The 21,836-nt window shown below is 50.6% G+C and overlaps 4 protein-coding genes across 7 annotated transcripts in view; 2 read left to right on the forward strand and 2 right to left on the reverse strand.

The window, feature by feature from the left end:
- The window catches only part of LOC122363217, a 28,087-nt gene extending 23,115 nt beyond the window's left edge, over positions 1 to 4,972 (forward strand). Inside the window, exons 6-9 of the mRNA XM_043332213.1 lie at positions 1,040 to 2,237; positions 2,558 to 2,677; positions 3,103 to 3,371; positions 3,589 to 4,972. Coding sequence (XP_043188148.1) covers positions 1,040 to 2,237; positions 2,558 to 2,677; positions 3,103 to 3,371; positions 3,589 to 4,239 — 2,238 coding nt within the window. The 3' untranslated portion in view covers positions 4,240 to 4,972. The remainder of the gene's footprint in view (positions 1 to 1,039; positions 2,238 to 2,557; positions 2,678 to 3,102; positions 3,372 to 3,588) is intronic.
- A 1,570-nt stretch (positions 4,973 to 6,542) lies between these two features.
- LOC122363203 (cuticle protein 7-like) lies at positions 6,543 to 7,347 on the reverse strand. The gene is made up of 2 exons (XM_043332179.1): positions 7,342 to 7,347; positions 6,543 to 7,121 (listed from the first exon to the last, which is right to left on the reverse strand). The coding sequence occupies exons 1-2, from the start codon at positions 7,345 to 7,347 to the stop codon at positions 6,543 to 6,545; spliced, it is 585 nt and encodes a 194-aa protein (XP_043188114.1).
- A 1,066-nt stretch (positions 7,348 to 8,413) lies between these two features.
- On the forward strand, positions 8,414 to 9,290 carry LOC122363204 (adult-specific cuticular protein ACP-20-like). The gene is made up of 2 exons (XM_043332180.1): positions 8,414 to 8,419; positions 8,712 to 9,290. The coding sequence occupies exons 1-2, from the start codon at positions 8,414 to 8,416 to the stop codon at positions 9,288 to 9,290; spliced, it is 585 nt and encodes a 194-aa protein (XP_043188115.1).
- Positions 9,291 to 10,045: 755 nt separating this feature from the next.
- The window catches only part of LOC122363211, a 30,293-nt gene continuing 18,502 nt past the window's right edge, over positions 10,046 to 21,836 (reverse strand). For 2 of the 4 annotated variants that reach the window (XM_043332202.1, XM_043332204.1), the window contains 5 exons: positions 15,725 to 15,935; positions 12,940 to 14,155; positions 12,525 to 12,641; positions 11,481 to 11,749; positions 10,046 to 11,343 (listed from right to left, as the gene is read on the reverse strand). In XM_043332202.1, coding sequence (XP_043188137.1) covers positions 10,693 to 11,343; positions 11,481 to 11,749; positions 12,525 to 12,641; positions 12,940 to 14,155; positions 15,725 to 15,935 — 2,464 coding nt within the window. In that variant the 3' untranslated portion in view covers positions 10,046 to 10,692. Of the gene's footprint in view, positions 11,344 to 11,480; positions 11,750 to 12,524; positions 12,642 to 12,939; positions 14,156 to 15,724; positions 15,936 to 17,145; positions 17,155 to 21,836 lie in introns of those variants that run through there. The other 2 variants (XM_043332205.1, XM_043332203.1) reach the window with 2 other exon arrangements.

Below are 21,836 nucleotides of genomic sequence, written 5' to 3' on the forward strand. Positions count from 1 at the left end.
CACGTGCTACGTGAAAAGTCAAGGGTGTTCAAGCTGTTTTGCAAAAGTAGTGATTTTGAGAGGCTCATATCTCAGCAACCGCTTGGGCGATTGACTTGCGGTAATTTTTATAGGGTAGCAGCATCCCTTCTACCAAAAATAGGATACTCTCGATGCATGTCGGTCACCCCCATTGCACGTGCAAAATACAACAATAAGAGGTGTCAAATTTGTTCCCATTTTAATAACTCGGTAATTACTGGGGCGATTTCGCTGAAACTTGGCATACAGGTAGGCACCCACCAGGCAATGCATTCCCATGTGTTACGGTTAAGGTGCTACTGCACGTGCGCACGTGCAGGGGGCGCTTCCAGATCTCGAGAACGGCTGGGCCGATTGCGCTCAAATTTGGTACAAGGTTGGGGACCAGTTAGTAGGGTGCCGTGCAAAAGTCAGTTTGGACCCCGTTTGCACGTGCGCACGTGCAGAATGCCGCTTCCAGATCTCAGGAACGGCTGGGCCGATTGCGTTCAAATTTGGTACACCGCTAGCTACCGGTTAGAAGGGTGCTTTGCGCAGGCCCGTTGGAAGTACCCTCTCGCCCTTCTGCACGTGCAGGGCTCACTATCTCGCTCGCTCGTTCTTCGCCCAAAAGGCGTTTTACTGGTTGATAGATGATAGGGATGAATTAATGTGTAAATTGTGGACACATGTATTATATTTATATGAAAGGGTACCTTGTGAACATTTCAACTGTAAGATGGTTGTCTATTTTGCGCGAGTATTTACCAATGTGAGACTTCCTAACTTAGCTGTTATCGACATATTCTGGCGCTGTTGTGACTAAATGATTTAAGTTGCAATTCTGAACTGAAGAAGGACAGTGTCCGAAATATATTCATTTTGTAATTAACTTTGGAACCTTTTGCATTTCGCAATCATTGAACATAAGGTTATATTTGAAAACATATATATCTACTATCTATGTAGGGGAGTGGCAGATAATCAGGCCAAAAGAAGTTATAATGGAACTGTTTCTGATAGCATGACTCGCTTTCAGGTGCTCTGCGGATGCCAAATATCCGAACAGGATAAGTGCAACATCAAAGACGAAGTTCACCGAATCGTGAGCTGCCCGGAGAAGAGCAGTCTCGAGTTTCTCCGGGACGCCAGGACTATGACGCTGTCCAATGGGATGGTGCTGTGCGACATTGCTGCTGCTGTGGCTCCCTCAATCTCCTCTGGCCGCACTTCAGAGCTCTCTGACCCCACTCCAGCTTCCTCTAGTCCAACTCCACACCCCACTGGCCCCACTCCAGCCCCCACTGACCCCACTTCAGCCCCCACTGACCCCACTGACCCCACTCCAGCCCCCACTGGCCCCACTCCAGCCCCCACTGACCCCACTCCAGCCCCCTCTGGCCCCAATCAAGCCCCTTCTGACCCACCCATCCCTGACCGCAGGTTACCACTGTATGACCCCACTCCACCCGCAGCTAAAACCGTTCCCGCTTGGGTCAAGTTCCCACATCCACCGGCACTGCGACAAGCGGCAGCTAGCGGTTGCGTACAGAAGCGCTGTCTCCGAGTCCTGTACAATGTGCCCATAACATTGTCCCCCATGGTGGAAGATCACGGTCTTCCGTTCAGCCGCATGGCAGCTGTGCCGCTGCAGGCGAGACTCTCGGCGCTGCTGGGAGCTCCGACCCAGCCGCTGGTGCTGCTTGGTGCCGTCCACAGGGGCAAGAAGCACCAGCTGCTGGCCAGCTGCACGTGGGGCGCGCCGCTGCTGGAGCGCGTCCTGCTGGGAGGCGAGCAGAGCCGACTGCGAGCGGCGCTCAGCACGCTACAGCTGCGGCCGAACACGCTGGACGCGCTGCCAGAGCTGCTGCGGCTGCCGGCCGCCGCGCTGGTCGAGTGGCGCCGCGTCACGACCCCTCGCAGTGGGCGAGGTCAGGTGCGCGCCGTGCTGCTGACCCTGCTGGCGATGACGCCGGCCGACACGCCGCCCTCAGCGCTGGGCCTGAGCGCTTCAGTGGCCGCCGAGTGGCGAACCCGAGCCTGGCCATGGCGCTTTGCACAGCCGTCGAGAGGTCGGACGGACCGGAAAGCGATGCACCTTCAGAACGAGCTGCAGGACGTGTACAAAACGGTGCTGAGCGTGAACGAGGTGCTGGACCAGCCCCTGCAGCAGCTGGATGTGGTCGATACGATCCACGTGCCGATGACGATGCTATTCGGCTTCTTTGCCAGCTGCGGTTAGTGATTCTCTGACCCTTTGTATCGTTTGCTTGTGCCTCCCGTACTCGTGCCTCTCCCTTTCCCTTTCCCTTTCTCCCTTTCTATGTATCTGTGCTTACACTATTTTGACTGCGTTTAAGGGTTATATCCTGTTGTTGTCACTGGCAGTTGAGGCACGCATGTGCCTCTTATTGACCAGCGTCTGTTCTTCTTGTAATTATGTTTGAGTCATTTAACTCTGCGGATATACCGTGAGTTGGAGTTCAATTACACTGGTTTCACTGGTTTTGTGCTCACTTCACAAAACCAGTGAAATTACCTGCCATTTCCTGCGCAGGCGACACCATCATCGAGCCTGGAGAAGAGGTGACGAATCTGGTCGACGCGGTGGCAGACACTGTCGAGGAGGAGGTCCGCTGGTGGCTGGACAACAGACGGCAGGACAGCGGCAGTGCAGGTGGGGTATCACCCCGTCGGGCCCAATGGGACGAGATCGTGTCACATCCGGAGGGAGTCCGTTTGTTGACCTTCAATTTTATTATTTAACTGTATTATAGGTGTGTCTGTTAAGTCAGACAACATTGCTTATTGTTCTAGGAACTATGAAATTTGACATTTACGATTTGTTTTTAATGAAGTCATCAAGTTTACTAAAGGGATTTATCACGTGCAAGCGTCACAAGCACCTTGTTCCAACTAGCTGCTGTTTAAACCCTGGAAAATTGCAGAGTTGTACACAAACCGAAGTACCAACTGCTTCCAGAGCATGTCTCATGGCTTTGATGTAGTTTTCTGCCCATTTACCTAAGGTGAAGATGCCCGGTGCCACCAATTTCTTTTCTTCCACAAGCTCATGCGATTACGACTGCGCCTCTTTCGCAGGTGTTCCTGCTTGGACGCCCCCACACAGTCGCCAAGGTCCATCCAGCTCGGAGCACCCGGATCTTGGGGCAGTCAGAGAGCTCACCGGCCTCATCAACAAGCTGACCGGCGAGAACGCGCCGCACCTGCTGAAGAAGATGCGCCACGTCTCGGTACAAACCGAGTACGGACTCTACGCGCTCGTCGATGTTGTCTTCCGAGCTGTGCTGAAGATGCCGCGACTGATCGACTTTTTCGCTGACGCATGCGCAGTGCTTGACAAACTCCAGGTAGGTCGTAGGCGAGGAGCACTACGGCAACAAGGCTGCAGAATCTCAGTTGCCTTGCCTGTGTTGATCATCTGCGGAATCACGTATCTGTGACACATGCTTCCGATCTTCCGATCTCATATCGACCTAGAGTCCGATCGTCATAAAATGCCATCTGTTATCCCCTTGATTTTAGCATGAACGCGTGACACCACATCTCGCTCCAACTGCTCGCCAGGTGAAGTCAGACCGCAGAGACGGCACGGCCGTCAGCTTTGGCGACTTCATGCTGACCCGGCTGTCGCGTGGCCTCGCACCGGTCAACCGGAACACACTCTCGCGGGAAGACCTGCTGCATCACCTGGAGACGGTGGAAGACCCCGCGGAGCGCCGACGCCAGCTGCGGGAGCTGACAGACTGCTGGCGACAGGCCGAGAGGCGGCGCTGCGTCTGCCTGCTGCTGCTGGCAGCGCTCATCCGCCGAAACCTGGTTCCAGCCTGGGATGCACAGATCTGCTTTAGAGAGCTGGAGTTAGAGATGAGGCCGAAAGGTAAAAAACTTCGCAGTGTGAAGCTGTTCGATGACGACAACGGCCCGGAGATGGACGAAGTGAAAGAAGCTGCCGAGGAGATAATCGATTTAATCTCATCTGTCAAAAAGCAGCCTACACAGTGCAAAGCTTACTTGCAAGAAGTTTACGACCGATTCGCTATGGACGACTCAACAGAGGATGCTGATTCCCAGTCTTCTGGCGAAGAGCCTAAAGATGATGGCAAGCCCTCCGGGAAACCCCGGAAGACGTCTCTCGGAAACACGAAGGAGGAAAGCGCACCTTCGGAAAGAGCTAACTTGAGTCACGAGGTTGAGGGGGAAACCGTGAGGTTGTGAAAGGGGTGACGTTCTCCCTGGATGACGGCAGTGTGAACACACAAGAAACGCATTAGAAGTCAAGGACTTGAGAAGTGAACACTTTCAGAAGTTCACGCTCTCGCCACATGCGAGAGATCACAGGGTGCGGTAGATCAAGCGGTAGAAAGCGAGACTTTGCTGTGAATGTGAGTTACTGCCTTTTGTGATGCCAGGTGATACTTCAAAGATGAACGAAGATACGCAGGCTTGTGAGACAAGATGTGATACGAAGCTGAAAGCTGATGCCCTCTAAACATTAAAAGAGCGAATGTTCTTGAGAAGTACGAGAAACAGATGAAAGCTGGAGCTTGTGAAAAAAGATAGTTGATACTGGGGAGATTAGTCGTTGCGACGAGACATTACATGAAGAGAGATGGTGATTCGTTGTGAACGATCAGGAATCATCTTCTGTTGCCTTGTTGAAGCTGCGCCAGTTAGCCGAATGAGTCCTATTCTGGCGATTGACACAAATGCGTTTAATTTGCGAAATGGTTAAGTTATTCCCGCGAATGAATTATCAAAGTGCGTGTTGAAAATACGATATATAGGTAAAGGGATCCTTTGTATGATAACAACAAGTAAAATGTGTTTGCGGTAGCGGCGACGAGTTTAATGGTCGTCGTGCTTTGAGGTACGCTCAGTGATACATTATCCAGACGAGGGCTGATATTTTGTAAAGAATGAATATATTGACATCCACCGCATGGGACCAGATAGCTTTTGTGATTGTTATGTTACTCACCTGAAGGTCTCTTATATTAGCCCTCGCCCGTATTGGTGTTTTGACAGCCGTGAACGTATAAGGGGGGGGGGGATCCGTTGGACCCGCTCCTTGCCGTTTCGCCCCTGATCAAACTAGAGCTTTGCGGGAAAAAAAAACGAGCGTGTTGCCCATGACAAGAGGAAGCCGATGATACCCAATTTTAAGGTCCTTGGTCATTGATTGACCTTCCAGGTCAGGTCAATGACCCAAATGTAGCATGTAGAGAAATGTAGCATTAAATTTGGAGCTCAATGTCTGACCTTTGAACGTGACATCCGCCATCCAGTTCCGGATAACCATGAGAAATTCCGGAACCATTAGTACGTATACGCTCGCAAAAGTAAAAAAGAAAAAAAAATACACCGTTACAGGACGATGAAGTGTTTCGCTGAACTGACAGTCGCTCAAATTGTAGTCCATGAAATAGATGTCGCTGAAACATAGCTTTCGCTAAAATTGATTATCGCTATATTTGATAATCGCTGAACTTGATAATCGCTGAATTGCCATTCGCTGAAAATGGTTCGCTCAAATGACGTTCGCTCAAATGACACTCGCTTAAGTCGCTCACACCGCCAAAACTCGGGAAAATCGGGACCTGTTAGAACGTCGTATAGTGTGGCTGCTGTTTTTTTTCAAAGGTGCTGATCACGTATATCATGTTAGTTTTGATCACAGATGATGTCTTCATGCATTTAGGCCAGGTCGGGTCAGGTCAGGTCAGGTCAACCAGTAAGGGCATTCGTAGTAGGTGGTAACCGCCTCCGACAGCCTCGTAACATATTACGAAGGCACCAAAACTACTTCGTAAATGTTCAAAGGGTTGCTAAATTCGAATTCAGTTTCAAAAAATAGCTTAAAACATGTTCGATTCGAAAAAGTGAGCCGAGTTCATTAAAGGTCAATGACCGGACCTGACCTTCAGGTGACCTTGACAATTGACACCCATCCTGATGCATGGGAGCAACATCATATCCCATGTTTGAACGCTTAAACCCACGAAACGATTGCAAACGCGCGGCTAATGCGAGCCGACATACGCCGAATCGCGATTCCGGCCAAACATGGTCTCGAAAAGTAGGTCACAGGTCAAAGGTCATTTGGGTCAGGGTCGTGAAATTTCCGGGGCAGGTGTAAAATTGATTAACCCGAGGGTACTGAACGTCTCGTCGCGATGGAACGCTTTTTACCTGAGTTATTCGTGAAAAACCGAGGGGGGGGGTCCGTTCGATCCCCCCTTATACGGGCGAATGTTGAAATTTATCCTCTCTTAAAATTCTTTTTTAAAATCTGCATAAACGTATCTGCTGATTGCAAGGACGGGGCGTCAGTCGTCACCCATCCCACTTCTCAGCCACAGCTTAGCCAAAAATGTTTAATTTTACTAAGCAACATTCTTCTAAAACTTATAGATAAGAAAAGATTTCGTCTTTTTTATATTTGCACACATATTAACACCTTATTGTCACTTACATAGACCAATTCTCCCGCGTCCCAATCCCAGGTCCTTCAAAACTGATCAAAGACCACCGTAGCCCCTGCCGGCGGCACCGCGGTACACCACACCCGACCCTCGGTAACCCGCACCGAGAGCACCGCCCAAACCCAGTCCGGAGCCACCACCAAAGGTCACACCGCCTCCAACTCCGTAGCCAGGACCGCCAGAGGCGCCCAGAGCAAGTGAGCCCAGCCCTGCGGCGGACCGCCCATAGCCGAGGGGCGTGGTCTGCGGATGGTGAGCCACGCCCTCGTAGGTCACCCTGGCGTTGTAGCCCGAGTTGCCGTCCACCCAGTAGGTGACGATCTGCCTCCGGCCGTCGGGAAGCAGCGTCGAGTACGAGCCCTCGGTGCGATCACCGAGACGGTTCTCCTGCGAGTCGATGTCCACGCCCGAGTAGGCGTCCTTCACGGAGTAGCCGGTGTTGTAGTCGGGAACTGCGTAGTAGTCCAGGGAGTTTCGTGGCCCGTAGGCTCCTCCGAGACCGTGTCCGAGGGAGCCCTGGAGAGCTCCGACCTGACCTCCAAGACGTCCTCCTGCGAGTGGACGGCTGTATCCACCGGCCGAGACAACAGCCACCAGCGCAGACAGCACGAACAGCTGGAGGAAAAATGAAATGAATTTAAATATGTTTGTGATATCTTTGATAATATGAGGGTTGAGCTATGTAGAACAAAACAGCACCAGAAGGTTCTCAAATGCGTAAGGTTGTTGGTAAATCGTGGAACTACAAAGGCGTCAATGAATGAGTCAATCAAGCAATATGCACTTCAAATAAGTACATAGTTTCAGGCGTTTCATTCTATCATGCATTGGTTACCTTCATGTTTGCAGAGAATGGAGCAGCAGGGACTGATGTCTGACCTTCCCGACCCCCGGTCTTTATACTGCTCTGAATAACCGCACCCGGGGAACTGATCAGGAGGAAAAAGGGTGCACGCACAGCCTGGGAATATGAATGGTAATCGACCGGAGAGGAAATTCGTCTGGGAATGGATGCTGTGTGCAAATGACAAATTGATTTGTTGCATAAACGTATGAATGGCTATTGGTTTAGGTAGCTCACTCGTATGAGATGTTAGGCTGCTACACGACAATACACTTTCGGTTCTCACTGCAGATACAATCACTTATCGGTGTACATAACTTGTAATCCCTTTGCAGCCCGATTAAAAATGTCGTCTTTTACCGCAAGGTAAAGAACGAACAAACTAGTTATAAATGATACAGATAGTAGGTGCAAATGATTTAGGTAAAAACGTCTGATGTTATTTGTTCAGGTCAAACTCATTCAGTTAAAAGAAACGTCAAACGTGTCTTACATCTGCTTCAAAACAAATCGCTCAGGACATCCATGCAGGAGTGTAGGATCAGATATCAATATACCTACAAAGCGACCCTTGTCGTACAGTTGACTACATATTTCAGTTGATCAGTTGACTGGAGCGCTAAGTTGTGCCGTTTATCACGCAATTAATAGTATCTATGGGGAGCGTTGGGTCACAGCATTTAACTGTGAACCCAGTCCGTGTGATGCGGCACAGCCTACCACTCCAGGAAACTCATTGGCTGTGAAAAGTACAACATCATCACTTGCTTTACAATCAGACTATACCTTGCGCTGGACACTAGTGCGCTGCTATAATTAGCTAAAGAAACTCGTTATCTCTTAGCGTTTTGCTACCTCTCTACCGACCACTCGCATGGTTTTCCTCTGTTCGCAGTTCCCATAAAGTAATCTTGGTTCCCATACTCCTTCCCGTAAGCTTGCGTGGTGCGTGACCCAGTTTTCCCTATGTCAGTACCCAGTGAGAGAGTTTATACAGAGCAATATAAAGACCAGAGGTGAACCAAGCAAGGCATCAGTCTCTACTGGCACACATTCTGCAAACATGAAGGTAATGTAGTCAACAAGAGCATATTGTAACGGTGCAAATTACTCAGCAACCGAACGTTACAGAATCGTCAGCACTGCAGTTCATTTGAGTAGAATAGTGGACCTCGTAAAAAGTTACATCACTCATTGGTGCATGTGATATACAATGCCGTAATAAAGTAAAATATTAACTAAATGCTAATTATTAGTAACTTTCCCTTTATTATTTCTCAACCAAAAAAAAACTATAAGAAAGTATATCTCTTCTCGGTAAGCCAGTGTTCCACTGCTGATACTTTCATTCTTTATCCCAGCTGTTCGTGCTGTCTGCGCTGGTGGCTGTCGTCGCGGCCGGCGGATACAGCCGTCCGCTCGCAGGAGGACGTCTTGGAGGTCAGGTCGGAGCTCTCCAGGGCTCCCTCGGACACGGTCTTGGAGGAGCCTACGGGCCAGGAAACTCCCTGGACTACTACGCAGTGCCCGACTACAACACCGGCTACTCCGTGAAGGACGCCTACTCGGGCGTGGACATCGACTCACAGGAGAACCGTCTCGGGGACCGCACCGAGGGCTCGTACTCGACGCTGCTTCCCGACGGCCGGAGGCAGATCGTCACCTACTGGGTGGACGGCAACTCGGGCTACAACGCCAGGGTGACCTACGAGGGCGTGGCACACCATCGGCAGACCACGCCCCTCGGCTATGGTGGGTCCACCGCAGGGCTGGGCTCACTTGCTCTGGGCGCCTCTGGCGGTCCTGGCTACGGAGTTGGAGGCGGTGTGACCTTTGGTGGTGGCTCCGGACTGGGTTTAGGTGGTGCTCTCGGGTCTGGTTACCGAGGATCGGGTGTGGTGTACCGCAGTGCCGCCGGCAGGGGCTACGGTGGTCTTTGATCAGTTTTGAAGGACCAGGGATTAAGACGCGAGAGAATTGGTTGATGTTAATGACAATTAGTTGTTGATATGCGCGCAAATATATAAAAGACCAGTTTTTTCTGACCTACATATACCTAAAGATAAAGTTTAGAAGAATGGGATAAAGGCAAGTGAAGTATTTTCAGCGCAGCTGGTGCTGGGATGGGTGACGCCCTCTCTTCAATACACCGGTACATTTAACCATGCGCCCCGCTGGAGAAAATACCGATACCGAACCAATTTCATAACATGAGGGAAATACCGACTTTGTACCAATTTCTCAGCCTCTTATACATTAGTAAGGGCTCATAATACCAACAAAATACCAAGCACATTAGGATTGAAATACCAAATACCAATTTGGTATCGGCTTGGTATCGGTATACCAAAAAGTTGGTATCCGATTGACATCTCTAGTCCGGCAGCGCAGCAACACTTGCGACTGCGTCAGCAGTATGAACTCAATGACTTGGAGTTGTCCGCTATCTCGCCTTTTGAATTTCATAAATGTATTGGTTGCCCGGATCGATGAAATTGTGCGGGGGAGAATGCTGAAGCTCCAGATCGGTTTGTGTACCGGATGTAGGGAAACACGCATTTTACATTCGCTTCCTGTGTCTTTGTGTTTGTTGAAGTGTTGTGGTGATGTGTATTGTGTATATGTACCGATTTCGGTACGAAATAAACCGTTATTGTGAATATGCCAAAAGATGTAACCTTAACAAAACGCAGTCGTCGTGTGGAAAATATATCATTAGGCGTACCTCTCAACAAGACGAACATAACCCTCGACACAACTATCAGCATTTTCACATATACATAGGCGAAATAGAAAAGGGATTCCTTTATACATCGTACTATCTACTACGCACTTATAAATAATTCGCAATGAAATTTCGCAAATTAAACACAATGGTGTTAATAACCAGGACAAATTCAGCTGACTGGCCTAGCATCAACAAGGCGACAGAAGACGATTCCTGATTCCTCATCCTTCACAACAAATCATAACTTCTTTTAGGCAATGGCATAGCGCAAGGTCTCCTCTCCCTCCAGCATTCACTGCTCTCATTTTTTTCACAGTTCCATCTTTCATCTGGCTCGAACTTTTTAATAACATTCGCTGTTTTACTCTTCAGAGAGTATCAGTTTGCCTCGTATCACATCTTATCTCACAAGCCAGCATATCATGCTTCATTTTAAAAGAACCACATGGCATCACATAAGGCAGTACTTCACCCTCATAGCAAATGCCTCGGGAGCTGCTGCGTACTAAGTTCTCTCGCCTGTAGGGAAGCGTTATCGTCTAAGTGTTCACTTCCTCAGTGATGCATATTTTAGGCACTTCTGTGTGTTCACACTGCCGTTATCACGGATAGCACTACCCCTTGAACGGCCTCACGGTTTGCCCCTCAGCCTCGTGACTCAGGTCATCTCCTTCCGCAGGTGCACTATCCTCCTTCGTACTTCCGAGAGACGTCTTTCGTGCTTCATCATTCGCCTCAAGCTCGCCACCACCAACCACCAACTTCAGAAAAGCCTCTATTGAGTCATTCATAGCGAATCGGTCGTAGGCCCTTTGGAGGCAGTAGGTGAGCGGCATATCACACTTTTCGGGAGGTGAGATGAGATCGATTATCTCCTCGGCAGCTTCTTCCACAGCGTCCATCTCCGGGCCGTTGTCGTCATCGAACAGCTTCACACTGCGAAGTTTTTTACCTTTCGGCCTCAGCTCTAACTCCAGCTCGCTAAAGCAGATCTGTGCATCCCGGACTTGTACCAAGTTTCGGCGGATGAGCGCTGCCAGCAGCAGCAGGCAGACGCAGCGCCGCCTCTCGGCCTGTCGCCAGCAGTCTGTCAGCTCCCGCAGCTGGCGTAGGCGCTCCGCGGGGTCGTCCACCGTCTCCAGGTGATGCAGCAGGTCTTCCCGCGAGAGTGTGTTCCGGTTGACGGGCGCGAGGCCACGCGACAGCCGGGTCAGCATGAAGTCGCCGAAGCTGACGGCCGTGCCGTCTCTGCGATCTGACTTTACCTGACGGGCAGTTAGAGCGAGAGTTGGTGTCAACCGATGCAAAATCAGGGGGCGAACAGTCGATCGGACTCTAGAGAAATCTTTCAAGAAAAAGAAAACCGGTCTACATGTCAATAGCCAAGGATGCCACAACGTACCTGGAGTTTGTCAAGCACTGCGCATGCGTCAGCGCAAATGTCGATCAGTCGCGGCGTCTTCAGCACAGCTCGGAAGACAACATCGACGAGTGCGTACAGTCCGTACTCGGTTTGTACCGAGACGTGGCGCATCTTCTCCAGCAGGCGCGGCGCGTTCTCGCCGGTCAGCTTGTTGATGAGGCCGGTGAGCTCTCTGACTGCCCCCAGATCCGGGTGCTCCGAGCTGGAGGGACCTTGGCGACTGTGTGGGGGCGTCCAAGCAGGAACACCTGCGAAAGAGGCGCAGACGTAAGAAGTTGTGGAAGGACAACTTGGGAGCACTGGAAAAGTTCAGCTCAAGTGAATTGACATTTTTTTAAAATAAATTTAGTCCGAACCTTTTGATGGGAAGGATTCACAAGGACAGAGCCACCGCTAAGCAAAGCTTGTTGCGATGACCCTGCCCTCTACCCTCCGATCGCGCAATTCCAGTTCTATGGCAGAATTTAGAGTCCAAAGTTTAACGTGCGCACAAAGCCGCGCACGGCCGGTCCCCTCGCTGACTTCGCCTGGCTACGGCCTGCCACCAACCGCAACCATACCTGTCAGGAGGCCCATAAATGTCGAGCGCCCGTCGCGCTCCGAACCCGGACTGTCATAACCGGGAACGCGTGCTCTCACCACGCGGAGTCCAACGCTCTAACCAACTGAGCTACGGGACATTCAAACTACTCCTAGTCCAAAACCATGACACATGCTCTGGGATCCTAGTACTTTGGTTTGAGAATCTGGTGTACAGGTTTCTATGCTGGAAACGGCAGCTAGTTTGTTCAAGGTATTTGTGATTTTAAGGGCGATGAACTCCTCGAGAAAACATTATGACAATGACAACTATTAGAAAACAAGCCGTGGATGTCAAATTCTCCACTTCTTACCGTATTCACAATGAACCCTGACCCCACATCTACACTCAGCTCAAAAGCTGAATTGTAAATCAACCAACGGTACCCCCGCAGGACGTGACACGATCTCGTCTCCCCATGGCCCGATGGGGTGATACGCCACCTGCGCTGCCGCTGTCCTGTCGTCTGTTGTCCAGCCACCAGCGGACCTCCTCCTCGACAGTGTCTGCCACCGCGTCGACCAGGCTCATCACCTCTTCTCCAGGCTCGGGGTCGTAGCCTGCGGAGGAAATGGCATTATTTCACTGCTGCGATTGTGATTCAAACGCAATGGCTCTGGGGTATACTTGCGGCTTCGAATGATACAAAACCCGTTACAACACACATGCGCTGGTCAATAAGGGGCACATGCGCGTCTCAGCTGCCAGTAACAGAAACAGGATAAAGTGATCATAAACGCAATAAAAAAGAGCGTAAGCACAGGCAAAAATGGCAAATGGCACAATTACACGAGGCAGAGAGTCGTTACATAAAGCAGAGAACAATAGATAGAAACAATAGGTCAAAGAATCACTTACCGTAGCTGGCAAAGCCGAATAGCATCGTCATCGGCACGTGGATCGTATCGATCACATCCAGCTGCTGCAGGGGCTGGTCCAGCACCTCGTTCACGCTCAGGACCGTCTGGTACACGTCCTGCAGCTCGTTCTGAAGGTGCATCGCATTCCAGTCGATCCGGCCTTGCGAAGGCTGTGCAAAGCGCCATGGCCAGGCTCGGGCTCGCCACTCGGCGGCCGCTGAAGCGCTCAGGCCGAGCGCCGAGGGCGGCGTGCCGGCCGGCGTCATCGCCAGCAGGGTCAGCAGCACGGCGCGCACCTGACCTCGCCCGCTGCGGGGGGTCGTGACTCGCCGCCACTCGACCAGCGCGGCGGCCGGCAGCCGCAGCAGCTCTGGCAGCGCGTCCAGCGTGTTCGGCCGCAGCTGTAGCGTGCTGAGCGCCGCTCGCAGTCGGCTCTGCTCGCCTTCCAGCAGAACGCGCTCCAGCAGTGGCGCGCGCCACGTGCAGCTGGCCAGCATCTGGTGATCCTCGCCCCTATGGACGCCAAGCAGCACCAGCGGCTGGGTCGGAGCTCCCAGCAGCGCCGAGAGTCTCGCCTGCAGCGGCACAGCTGCCATGCGGCTAAAAGGAAGGCCGTGATCTTCCACCAACGGTGACACTGGTATTGGCACATTGTACACGGCTCTGAGACAGCTGGTGCGCACGGTACCGCTAGCTGCCGCTTGTCGCAGTGCCGGCGGATGTGGAAATTTGACCCAGGCGGGACGGGTTTTGGCTGCGGGTGGAGTGGGGTCATACAGTGGTGGTCTGTGGTCAGGGATGGGTCGGATAGAAGGGGCTTGATTGGGGTCAGTGGGGGCTTGAGTGGGATCAGTGGGGGCTGTAGTGGAGCTGAAGTCGGAGGGGGCTGGAGTGGGGTCAGTGGGGGCTGGAGTGGGGCCAATGGGGGCTGGACTGGGGTCAGAGGGGGCTGGAGTGGGGTCAGTGGGGGCTGAAGTGGGGCCAGTGGGGACTGGAGTGGGGTCAGTGGGGGCTGAACTTGGAGTGTAGCCAGATAGGACCGAAGGAGCCACGGGAGCAGCTATGTCGCACAGCACCATCCCTTTGGGCAGCATCATGGTCCTGGCGTCCCTGAGAAACTCGAGACTGCTTTTTTCTTGGCAGCTGACGATTCGGTGAATTTGGTCTTCGATGTCCCACTTTTTCTGCTCGGAAATTTGGCAGCTGCAGAGCACCTGAAAGAAATCCATACTGTCAGCAATCACTCCCTTATAACTTCTTTTGGTCTGATGTTGTGCCACTCTCCGAGACATAAGCCTAGCAGATGGCATACACAAGATAGGCAAATTAAATTCCATGTCATATCATCCCTTAAAAATATAAGCACAATGTGTTCACGGGCGATTCACCAGCGAGTGACATTTACTGTTTTCTGACGAGGTGACTAATTAAATATGATGTATTCAGTTGCTTAATGATTCACTTGCCATTAAAAGCCTCGCTGGACCTATTGGTTTCTACATAGGCCCCAGCCGATCGGGGGGGGGGGGAGGGAGCCGGCTGCGACCCCCTCGCTATTTCGCACCTGACGGAGCTAGATTGTCGCAGAAAAACGAGCATGTCCACCGCTACCAAGAGTACTGACTGGCACCCCATTTTAAGGTCTCAGGTCAACTGCTAACCTGTGAGATCAGGACAAGTGACCAAAGGCGCGAGATCACTTACTAGTTACTCATAAATAACTTCGCAAAAAAGAGCTGCGATACTACCATAATCGTGTTCGTCTTTCTTAGACAGGTCAAATGGTTTATTTTCTGTTTGGGTGCAGAGGTCAAGCTCAGATGTTGACCTCGGTTCAAAGTCATCTTAGTGTACCCCAGGTCACGAACCTGGTCAAAGGAGGTAATGTTGTCTGCAAAGTCAACAATGCAAAAGTTGATGAATGGTTCCGTCATTCCAAAATATAATTTGAATTTGTTCTAAAAAAAGAATATCTTGCATTTTTACTAGTCATAAAAGGGTGGCGGTAAGCCCGCCATTGAATGCTCTTGCTTCATTATGTACAATTTCACAAATAATCGTACTAAATTGTGCAGCTAGCTGGTGGAATATTTGTTTTTTTTTCCTCAAAGACAGTTATTAATCCTACTTTCAAGCAAGGCAGATGAGTACCCGTCTTAGCATGACGGTTTTACCCGATAACTTCTGTAAAATCATTATTTTGTATGTATCCGCAAGTGTCGCATCCCTTCCGCCTCCCGAGTCGTGCGTAGTACGGTGACTAAAAATCACGCTAATTGCATTGTTTAAACTCATAATCTCACCAATATGGGGTATGGTGGGGTTTCCCAAGTAGCGGGATTACCCCAAGTCCCCCTTATAGGGAGGTTACGTGACCGACCTCACCTCATGTGACCTTCAGGGGAAAAAATCGAGATATACCTACAAGTTTGGGACTTCTAGGGGATACTGTATCCTGTAAGTTTTATCTCTTGTATAAGATCCTCTGGTACTGAGGGCGTTGCAAAATTGCAACATCTGACTAGGATCGAAGTTCACTTATGACGTTATAGGTCAGTGACATGACCTGACCTGAAAATGTAGTTGGTGTCTCAAAATGTGACTTGGTTCAAAGGTCAGCTATGCCAAGTTTCAGCTTTCTATCGCCGGCGAGTTCGGAGTTATCGCGAAAAATAAACTATAAGGGAGTACGTCACCCCCTTCCCCACTCGGCCGGCGATGTTAAAGGCAAGCAATCTACCGGAATATACCGCAAGGAATAAAGCAATACCAGAAGGACAAACCTCTTTCAGGGCAGTTTCAATGGAATCCTTGTCGGAGAGCCACCGCATCAGCAGGTCCAGTCGTCGGAATTGCTTCTGCTCCACAGAGTGGTACTGCTCCTCAAGCTTCTCGAAGAACGCGTCGAACAGGGCTGGCGGATGTGGACCGGTGCCCGGGATCGTCGACACGAGAGGCAGCATCTCGACAGAGATGCCGAACTTCCTCAGGAACCTGTCGAATCAAATGCATCAAGGTTGAATGATATTTTTAGACATATGCGTAATTGATTTGGCCGAGCGTTTCTATCGCTAAAGGGTTGCAACCTAAGAGAACCAGTATCATGTATCATGCCTTCAAGTCGTCTCGGGGATCGGTCAATCAAATCGTCTCAGTTGAGACACTTGACTATGCCGGTAGACTACGTAGCTTGCAGCTTTTCTCAGTCAAGGGCAGACTGCTGAGGGCAGATCTTATTCAGTGCTGAAAGTTGTTTAATGGCAGGAGTCACCTAGATGTCTCTGACCTGTTTGAACGTCCTATAACACAGCAGCACGCGAGGTCATTGCAATAATATTTTCATTCCGACGTCTCACACCGATGTAAGGAGACACTTCTTCAATGTGAGATGCATAGCTGCGTGGAATGCTTTGCCACAGCATGTTGTGACCACAACTAACTTAGCTAGCTTCAAGAAGTTACTGGAGAAGGCGCTGGGCTAAGAATTCACTGACTGACGGTTGTACACTTTTCTAGACATACGCGCGTTGCAGAGCTACCAATGATAAATATGTTGCGCTGTCGCAAGGCCGTATCGCTGTCGACAATATCATATGTTCGTGCTCATTGAATACGCCAATGTTACGAAGGCACCATAACTACTTCGTAAATGTTCAGGTTTCCAAATTGGAATTCAATTTCCTAACCATGTTTTTGGCTCTGAACAAAAATGGAAACCCAACAAGGTGAGTTGACCAGGCGAGTCTTAACCAGTGTCATGTCTTTTTCAGTATGACAAAACGTCAAATAATTGAAAAGGATCTCGTCTCGACACACCTCTGCAAGTAGACTTCGCACTTCTTGTAAGGGCAATCGGAGGTCAGGTCAGTCATTGCCATTCGCTGCCTCGATTGTGAAACTCCTGCCATAACATGTGTCACCGTTAGCCGTTAAAAAATATGAAACTTAATGCCGCAAATGCACTTTCGAAATCAATGTTTATTTTGGTACAGGCTTGATCCACTTCGCTCCTTGATCGAAATGAAAAACACCGTTCCAAAAGTCGCACATTGCGGCTAACGAGAGAAAATAAACTAAGAAATAAGTTGAAACATAAAGATAAACCCTTCTTGAATGTCACTTTGACACTTGTTAATCAGTGAATGCATCGTCCTTGGCTTTGCATATTTACTTTCACTGTTTCAGAATGAGCTATAATAATGACCCCGTTTCAATCAGTTTCTCATCCAAAAGGCCCCTTTTCCTTAATTTTCTAAGCACAAAAATATGACAACAATTTCGTTGCTAGGCAACAAACGCACAGTACCCCCCGGTCGCGACATCCTCCCCCACCAGTGTTCACAAGGGGGAACACGAAACATGTCACTCGCGATACAGGCCACACGTTCCTGACACCCCTCGGTGTCTTTCACTCTGCACTTAACGACCACACCGTGTCAGCTCTGAGCACTAACGGCCCATGCCGATTCTGTCACGGCTCGCGTTGACCTTACGCAGGTCACAAATGTGGGTGCTAGCCACGCGGATCATTATCAATGTCTTCGAACACAGAACGTACCCCCTCCATCAAGATCAACATTACTTTCACGGTTCGTCTCACATGAGCATCACATATTGGGCCAGTTGGCCGTGCACCCCGTCGCACGGATTCTCCGATGATTCCGATTTAGAGGCTTAGTTGAGACTCTCCAAGAGACACAACTTCGTTGTCGGGCGAACATACGTCCCACTCTTTGTCTTCACTTCCGCTGATCTGACTCCTCCGTCAGAGCCTGGGTAGACTCTTGTGATGCGTCCCAATTCCCAGTATCCTCTAGGACTCTGACTGTTGACGACCAAAACTACGTCGTCTATCTGCAGATTCTTCTTCTCTGTCTTCCATTTCTGTCTGTTTATCAGCGTAGGAAGGTACTCCTTGAGCCACCTTTTCCACAGATGTTCAGCGAGGATCTGTACTTGTTGCCATCTCCTCCGTCCAACAACATCAGCATCAGCATCATTGAATACCCCTGGCGGTAGTCCTTCTCTTCCATCAGATGAGCCCAACAAGAAGTGGTTGGGCGTAAGAGGTTCGGGGTCTTGAGGATCACTGCTAATGTAGGTCAGAGGACGGCCGTTGATCATGAATTCGACCTCCGCTAGGGTCGTCTGAAGAACGTCCTCCGAGACGCATTTGTTTCCTAGAACCACTTTGAGGGAGCGCTTCACCGAGGCGATCAGACGCTCCCATGCACCGCCCATATGCGGGGCGGCTGGCGGGATGAACACCCACTGGATGTTTCTCTGACTCAAAGCATCGGATATCTGTGCCTGATTCCAATGTTCGATGGCTTCTCGCAGTTCTCTTTCGCCTCCGACTAGATTAGTGCCATTGTCCGAGTAGATAGTTCGAGGTCTACCTCTTCGTGCGATAAAGCGGCGCAGTGCCATGATGAAGCTACTGGTGTCCATCAAAGCAGCTAGCTCCAAATGGATGGCCCGAGTGGCGAGACATGTGATCAGCAGCACATATCTCTTTTCTGTCTTTCGAAACTTCTTCACCGTCAGAGGTCCGAAAAAGTCGAGTCCGACTGTGCTGAACGGACGTCTCATGTCTAGACGGGCCTCTGGCAAGTCTGCCATCCTGGGTGGCTGAGGCGAGGCGCGGCGGTTACGGCAGAATGCACACTTCCACAGGTGCTTCTTCACAGCTGACCGCATCCGTTGCACCCAGTACTTCGATCTCAGCTCACAAAGTGTTCTTTCCAATCCCCAATGCATGACTCGCTGATGTGCATCGACAATGACCAGTCTGGTGATCTCACTCTTGGCGTCAAGAATGACGGGGTGTTTCGTGTACTCGTCTAACGAAGTCTTGCTCAGGCGCCCACCAACTCTCATGAGGCCGTGTTGATCTCGGAATGGAGACAGGTGGTCGAGACTAGCTTGTTTCATGCAGGTTTCTTGATCGTCCTTTATTATGCTGATTTCAGCCGCATCAATTTCTGCGCTGCGTAGTGGACCATCAATGACTTCTGTGCCAGCAACCTTGCTCTTCACGTTGCTGATGAATCGCCTTATCCATGCGACAATGCGTCTGTAACGAGTCCATGAAGAGAACCGCGCCGGGTCTATGAGCTGGGACAGTAGAGAAGTGATCTCTTCTTTTGGTGAACTAGCATGACTTGTCGCACAGATGGCTGCTGACCTCTTGACTTCTACACAGTCTGGACTGATGTCTCCTACGTCTTCTTGTGGTGGCCAGTGCTCTTCTTTGCTTTCTAGAAACGCTGGGCCTAGCCACCACTCTTGCTGGTTTTTCAACTCTGACCAGAGACTTTCCTCTTGAGCAGAGATCTGCCGGATTTTCTGAGCCTGGCACGAAGCGCCACTGATCTGGGCTTGTCGTGTCGTGAATCTCAGATACACGATTCGCCACAAATGTGTGGTATCGCCGACTTTCGTTCTTCAAAAACTGCAGCACCACTTGACTGTCTGTCCAGAAGACGATTCGCTTGAAGTTGTAGTTCATTTCCCTTTTGATAAGACTGGCTACTCTTGTTGACATGACGGCACCTTGCAGCTCAAGTCGGACTATCGACAGCTGTCGCAGAGGTGCGAGCCTAGTGCGAGCCATCACAAAGCGACTGTGATAGTAGCCGCTGGACAATACTCTGATGTATGCTACGGTACCGAACGCTAATTCGGAGGCGTCGCTGAACATGTGCAGCTCGTACTGAGCGTCAACTTCTTGTTCCGGCGCGCCATACCACCGTGGAACACATGCGTCCTCAACCTGCTGAAGCTCTTCTTGCCAGCGTCTCCAGATATGTAGGGTTTCTCCTGTGATTCCTTCATCCCAGCCTAGCTTTCTTTCCCAGAGACTCTGGATCAGTTTCTTCGCCACTAGTGTGTAGGGCGCCACGATCCCTAAAGGATCAAACATAGACGCGACTTGCTTCAGGATTCCTCTCTTCGTCGGCGGCACCGCGACTACGCTACACTTGACGGCCAGGTAGTCGTCCTGCGGGGTCCATTTGCATCCTAAAACGCTGCAGTACGACTTGCCCGACGAGTCTATCTTCAAGACAGCTCTTTCATCAACCGGGACTTCAGCCAGCACCCTCTCCTCATTGCTCATCCACTTCGTGAGGCAAAACCCTCCTTTGGCGAGGATGCTGGAGACTTCTCTTTTCATATTGAGTGCAGCTTCACTGGAACATTCTGACTTGACGAAGTCATCCATGTAAAAGCTGGTCTGAACCGCTTTCTTGGCTGCTGTGGACTCTTCTGTGCCAGTGCAGCCGTCTTCTGCCGCTCTCTGTAGTACAAAATTTGCGATCGCTGGGCTGCACTTCGCGCCAAATATTGCTACTTGCATTTGGTACATATCAGGCTGTCGTGTGGTGTCAAGGTTTCGCCACCAGAAACTTAATGCTGGCTGGTCTTCCTGGCGAATCCTGATCTGGTGGAACATCTTCTTGATGTCTGCTACCATGGCAGTCTGTTCCTCTCTGAAGCGGAGCAAAATTCCAACCAGATTCTGCAGCATGTCCGGCCCCTTCATCAGCTCACTGTTCAGGGACACTCCCAGGTGTGTCGCTGCAGCATCAAAGACTACCCTCAGCTTGGGTTTATTGGGGTTTACTACCGCGTGATGTGGTAGAAGCCAGCGCCTTTTCAAACGCTGATCGGCTTCTTCTTGAGACAGCTTGCGTGCGTGCCCCGCTTCAACATAAGCTTGGAGCTCGGCTTCATACGCCTTAGCCTTTTCCGGGTTACGTAACAAGCCTTTCTCAAGGCTCTGAAGACTTCTCATGGCTGATGCTCTGTTGTCAGGCATTCTCTGATCTTTGCCTTTCCAAAGAAGTCCTGCTTCGTATCGGTCTCCGCATTTCTTCACTGATGTATCTAGGAGACGCAATGCCCGCAGGTCTTCTGCTGAAGCTTCCCCTTTGAGCTCAACTTTCGTGCCAAATGAATCAGTCTTCCACCACTCTTCGACACACTCTCCGAGATGCCTGTCTTCTGTGTCCGCACGGTGGATGAACATCACCTCTCTGGTTTGAGGTGGGACGAAACCAGCGATCGTGCCGGTCAACGTCCAGCCAAATGCCGTGCGCACCGCCACCGGTTCTCCTGCTCGTCCAACTTTGGCTTCGCGTTGAAGAACGGCTTCAAGGACATTAGCGCCTAGAAGCACCTCCACTGTTCCCTGTGAGCAGTCAGGTATGTTTATGCCTTGTAGATGCTTCCAGTCATCTTTCAATCGTTTAGGAATGTGCTGTGCTCGGACGTTTACTCGCGGCACAGAGAACGCTTCAGGAACAAGGATCTTGCGGTCAACATCTTGACCTTCGCACAAAGGACTCAGAGTCAGCTGGACCCTTTCAGACCTCTTGGTACTTCCTCGTCCTTCAACATTTTCGATGCATAGCGACTGCGCTTCGCCTGAAATCTTCACATCTCTGATGATTGCTTCCGAGCATAAGCTGGTCTGAGATCCTGGATCTAGCAGGGCCAGCGTGTCTCTAAATCTTCCATCTTGGCCGTGCACTCGAACGGGAACTATCTGGAGAAGCGTCATTCCCTCTGCTGGTCGGTTTCCCGTTACTGCGGCTATGACTCTCTGGTCACCACCGTGAGGCCTTACACGGTGACTGCCGTGCAGCATCTTGTGGTGTTTCATCCTGCACCCGTCTATTCCACACTTCTTAGAAAAGACACAATTTCTGCTCATGTGGCCTTTCTTTAAGCAGATGAAGCACATTCCTGAGCTGAACACTAGCTCAGCTCGGCCATTGGCGTCTCGCGCTCTGAATGCTTCGCAGTCCTTCAAATGATGCTTCCCGCTGCAACACACACAAGTGTCAGAATCGAGTGAGGCTGTAGTGTTTGTAGCCAGTGTCGCCAGTG

This window comes from Amphibalanus amphitrite, unplaced genomic scaffold (assembly GCF_019059575.1).
Source record: "Amphibalanus amphitrite isolate SeventyFive unplaced genomic scaffold, NRLGWU_Aamphi_draft 000610F_arrow, whole genome shotgun sequence".
Taxonomy (NCBI): Eukaryota; Metazoa; Arthropoda; class Thecostraca; order Balanomorpha; family Balanidae; genus Amphibalanus; species Amphibalanus amphitrite.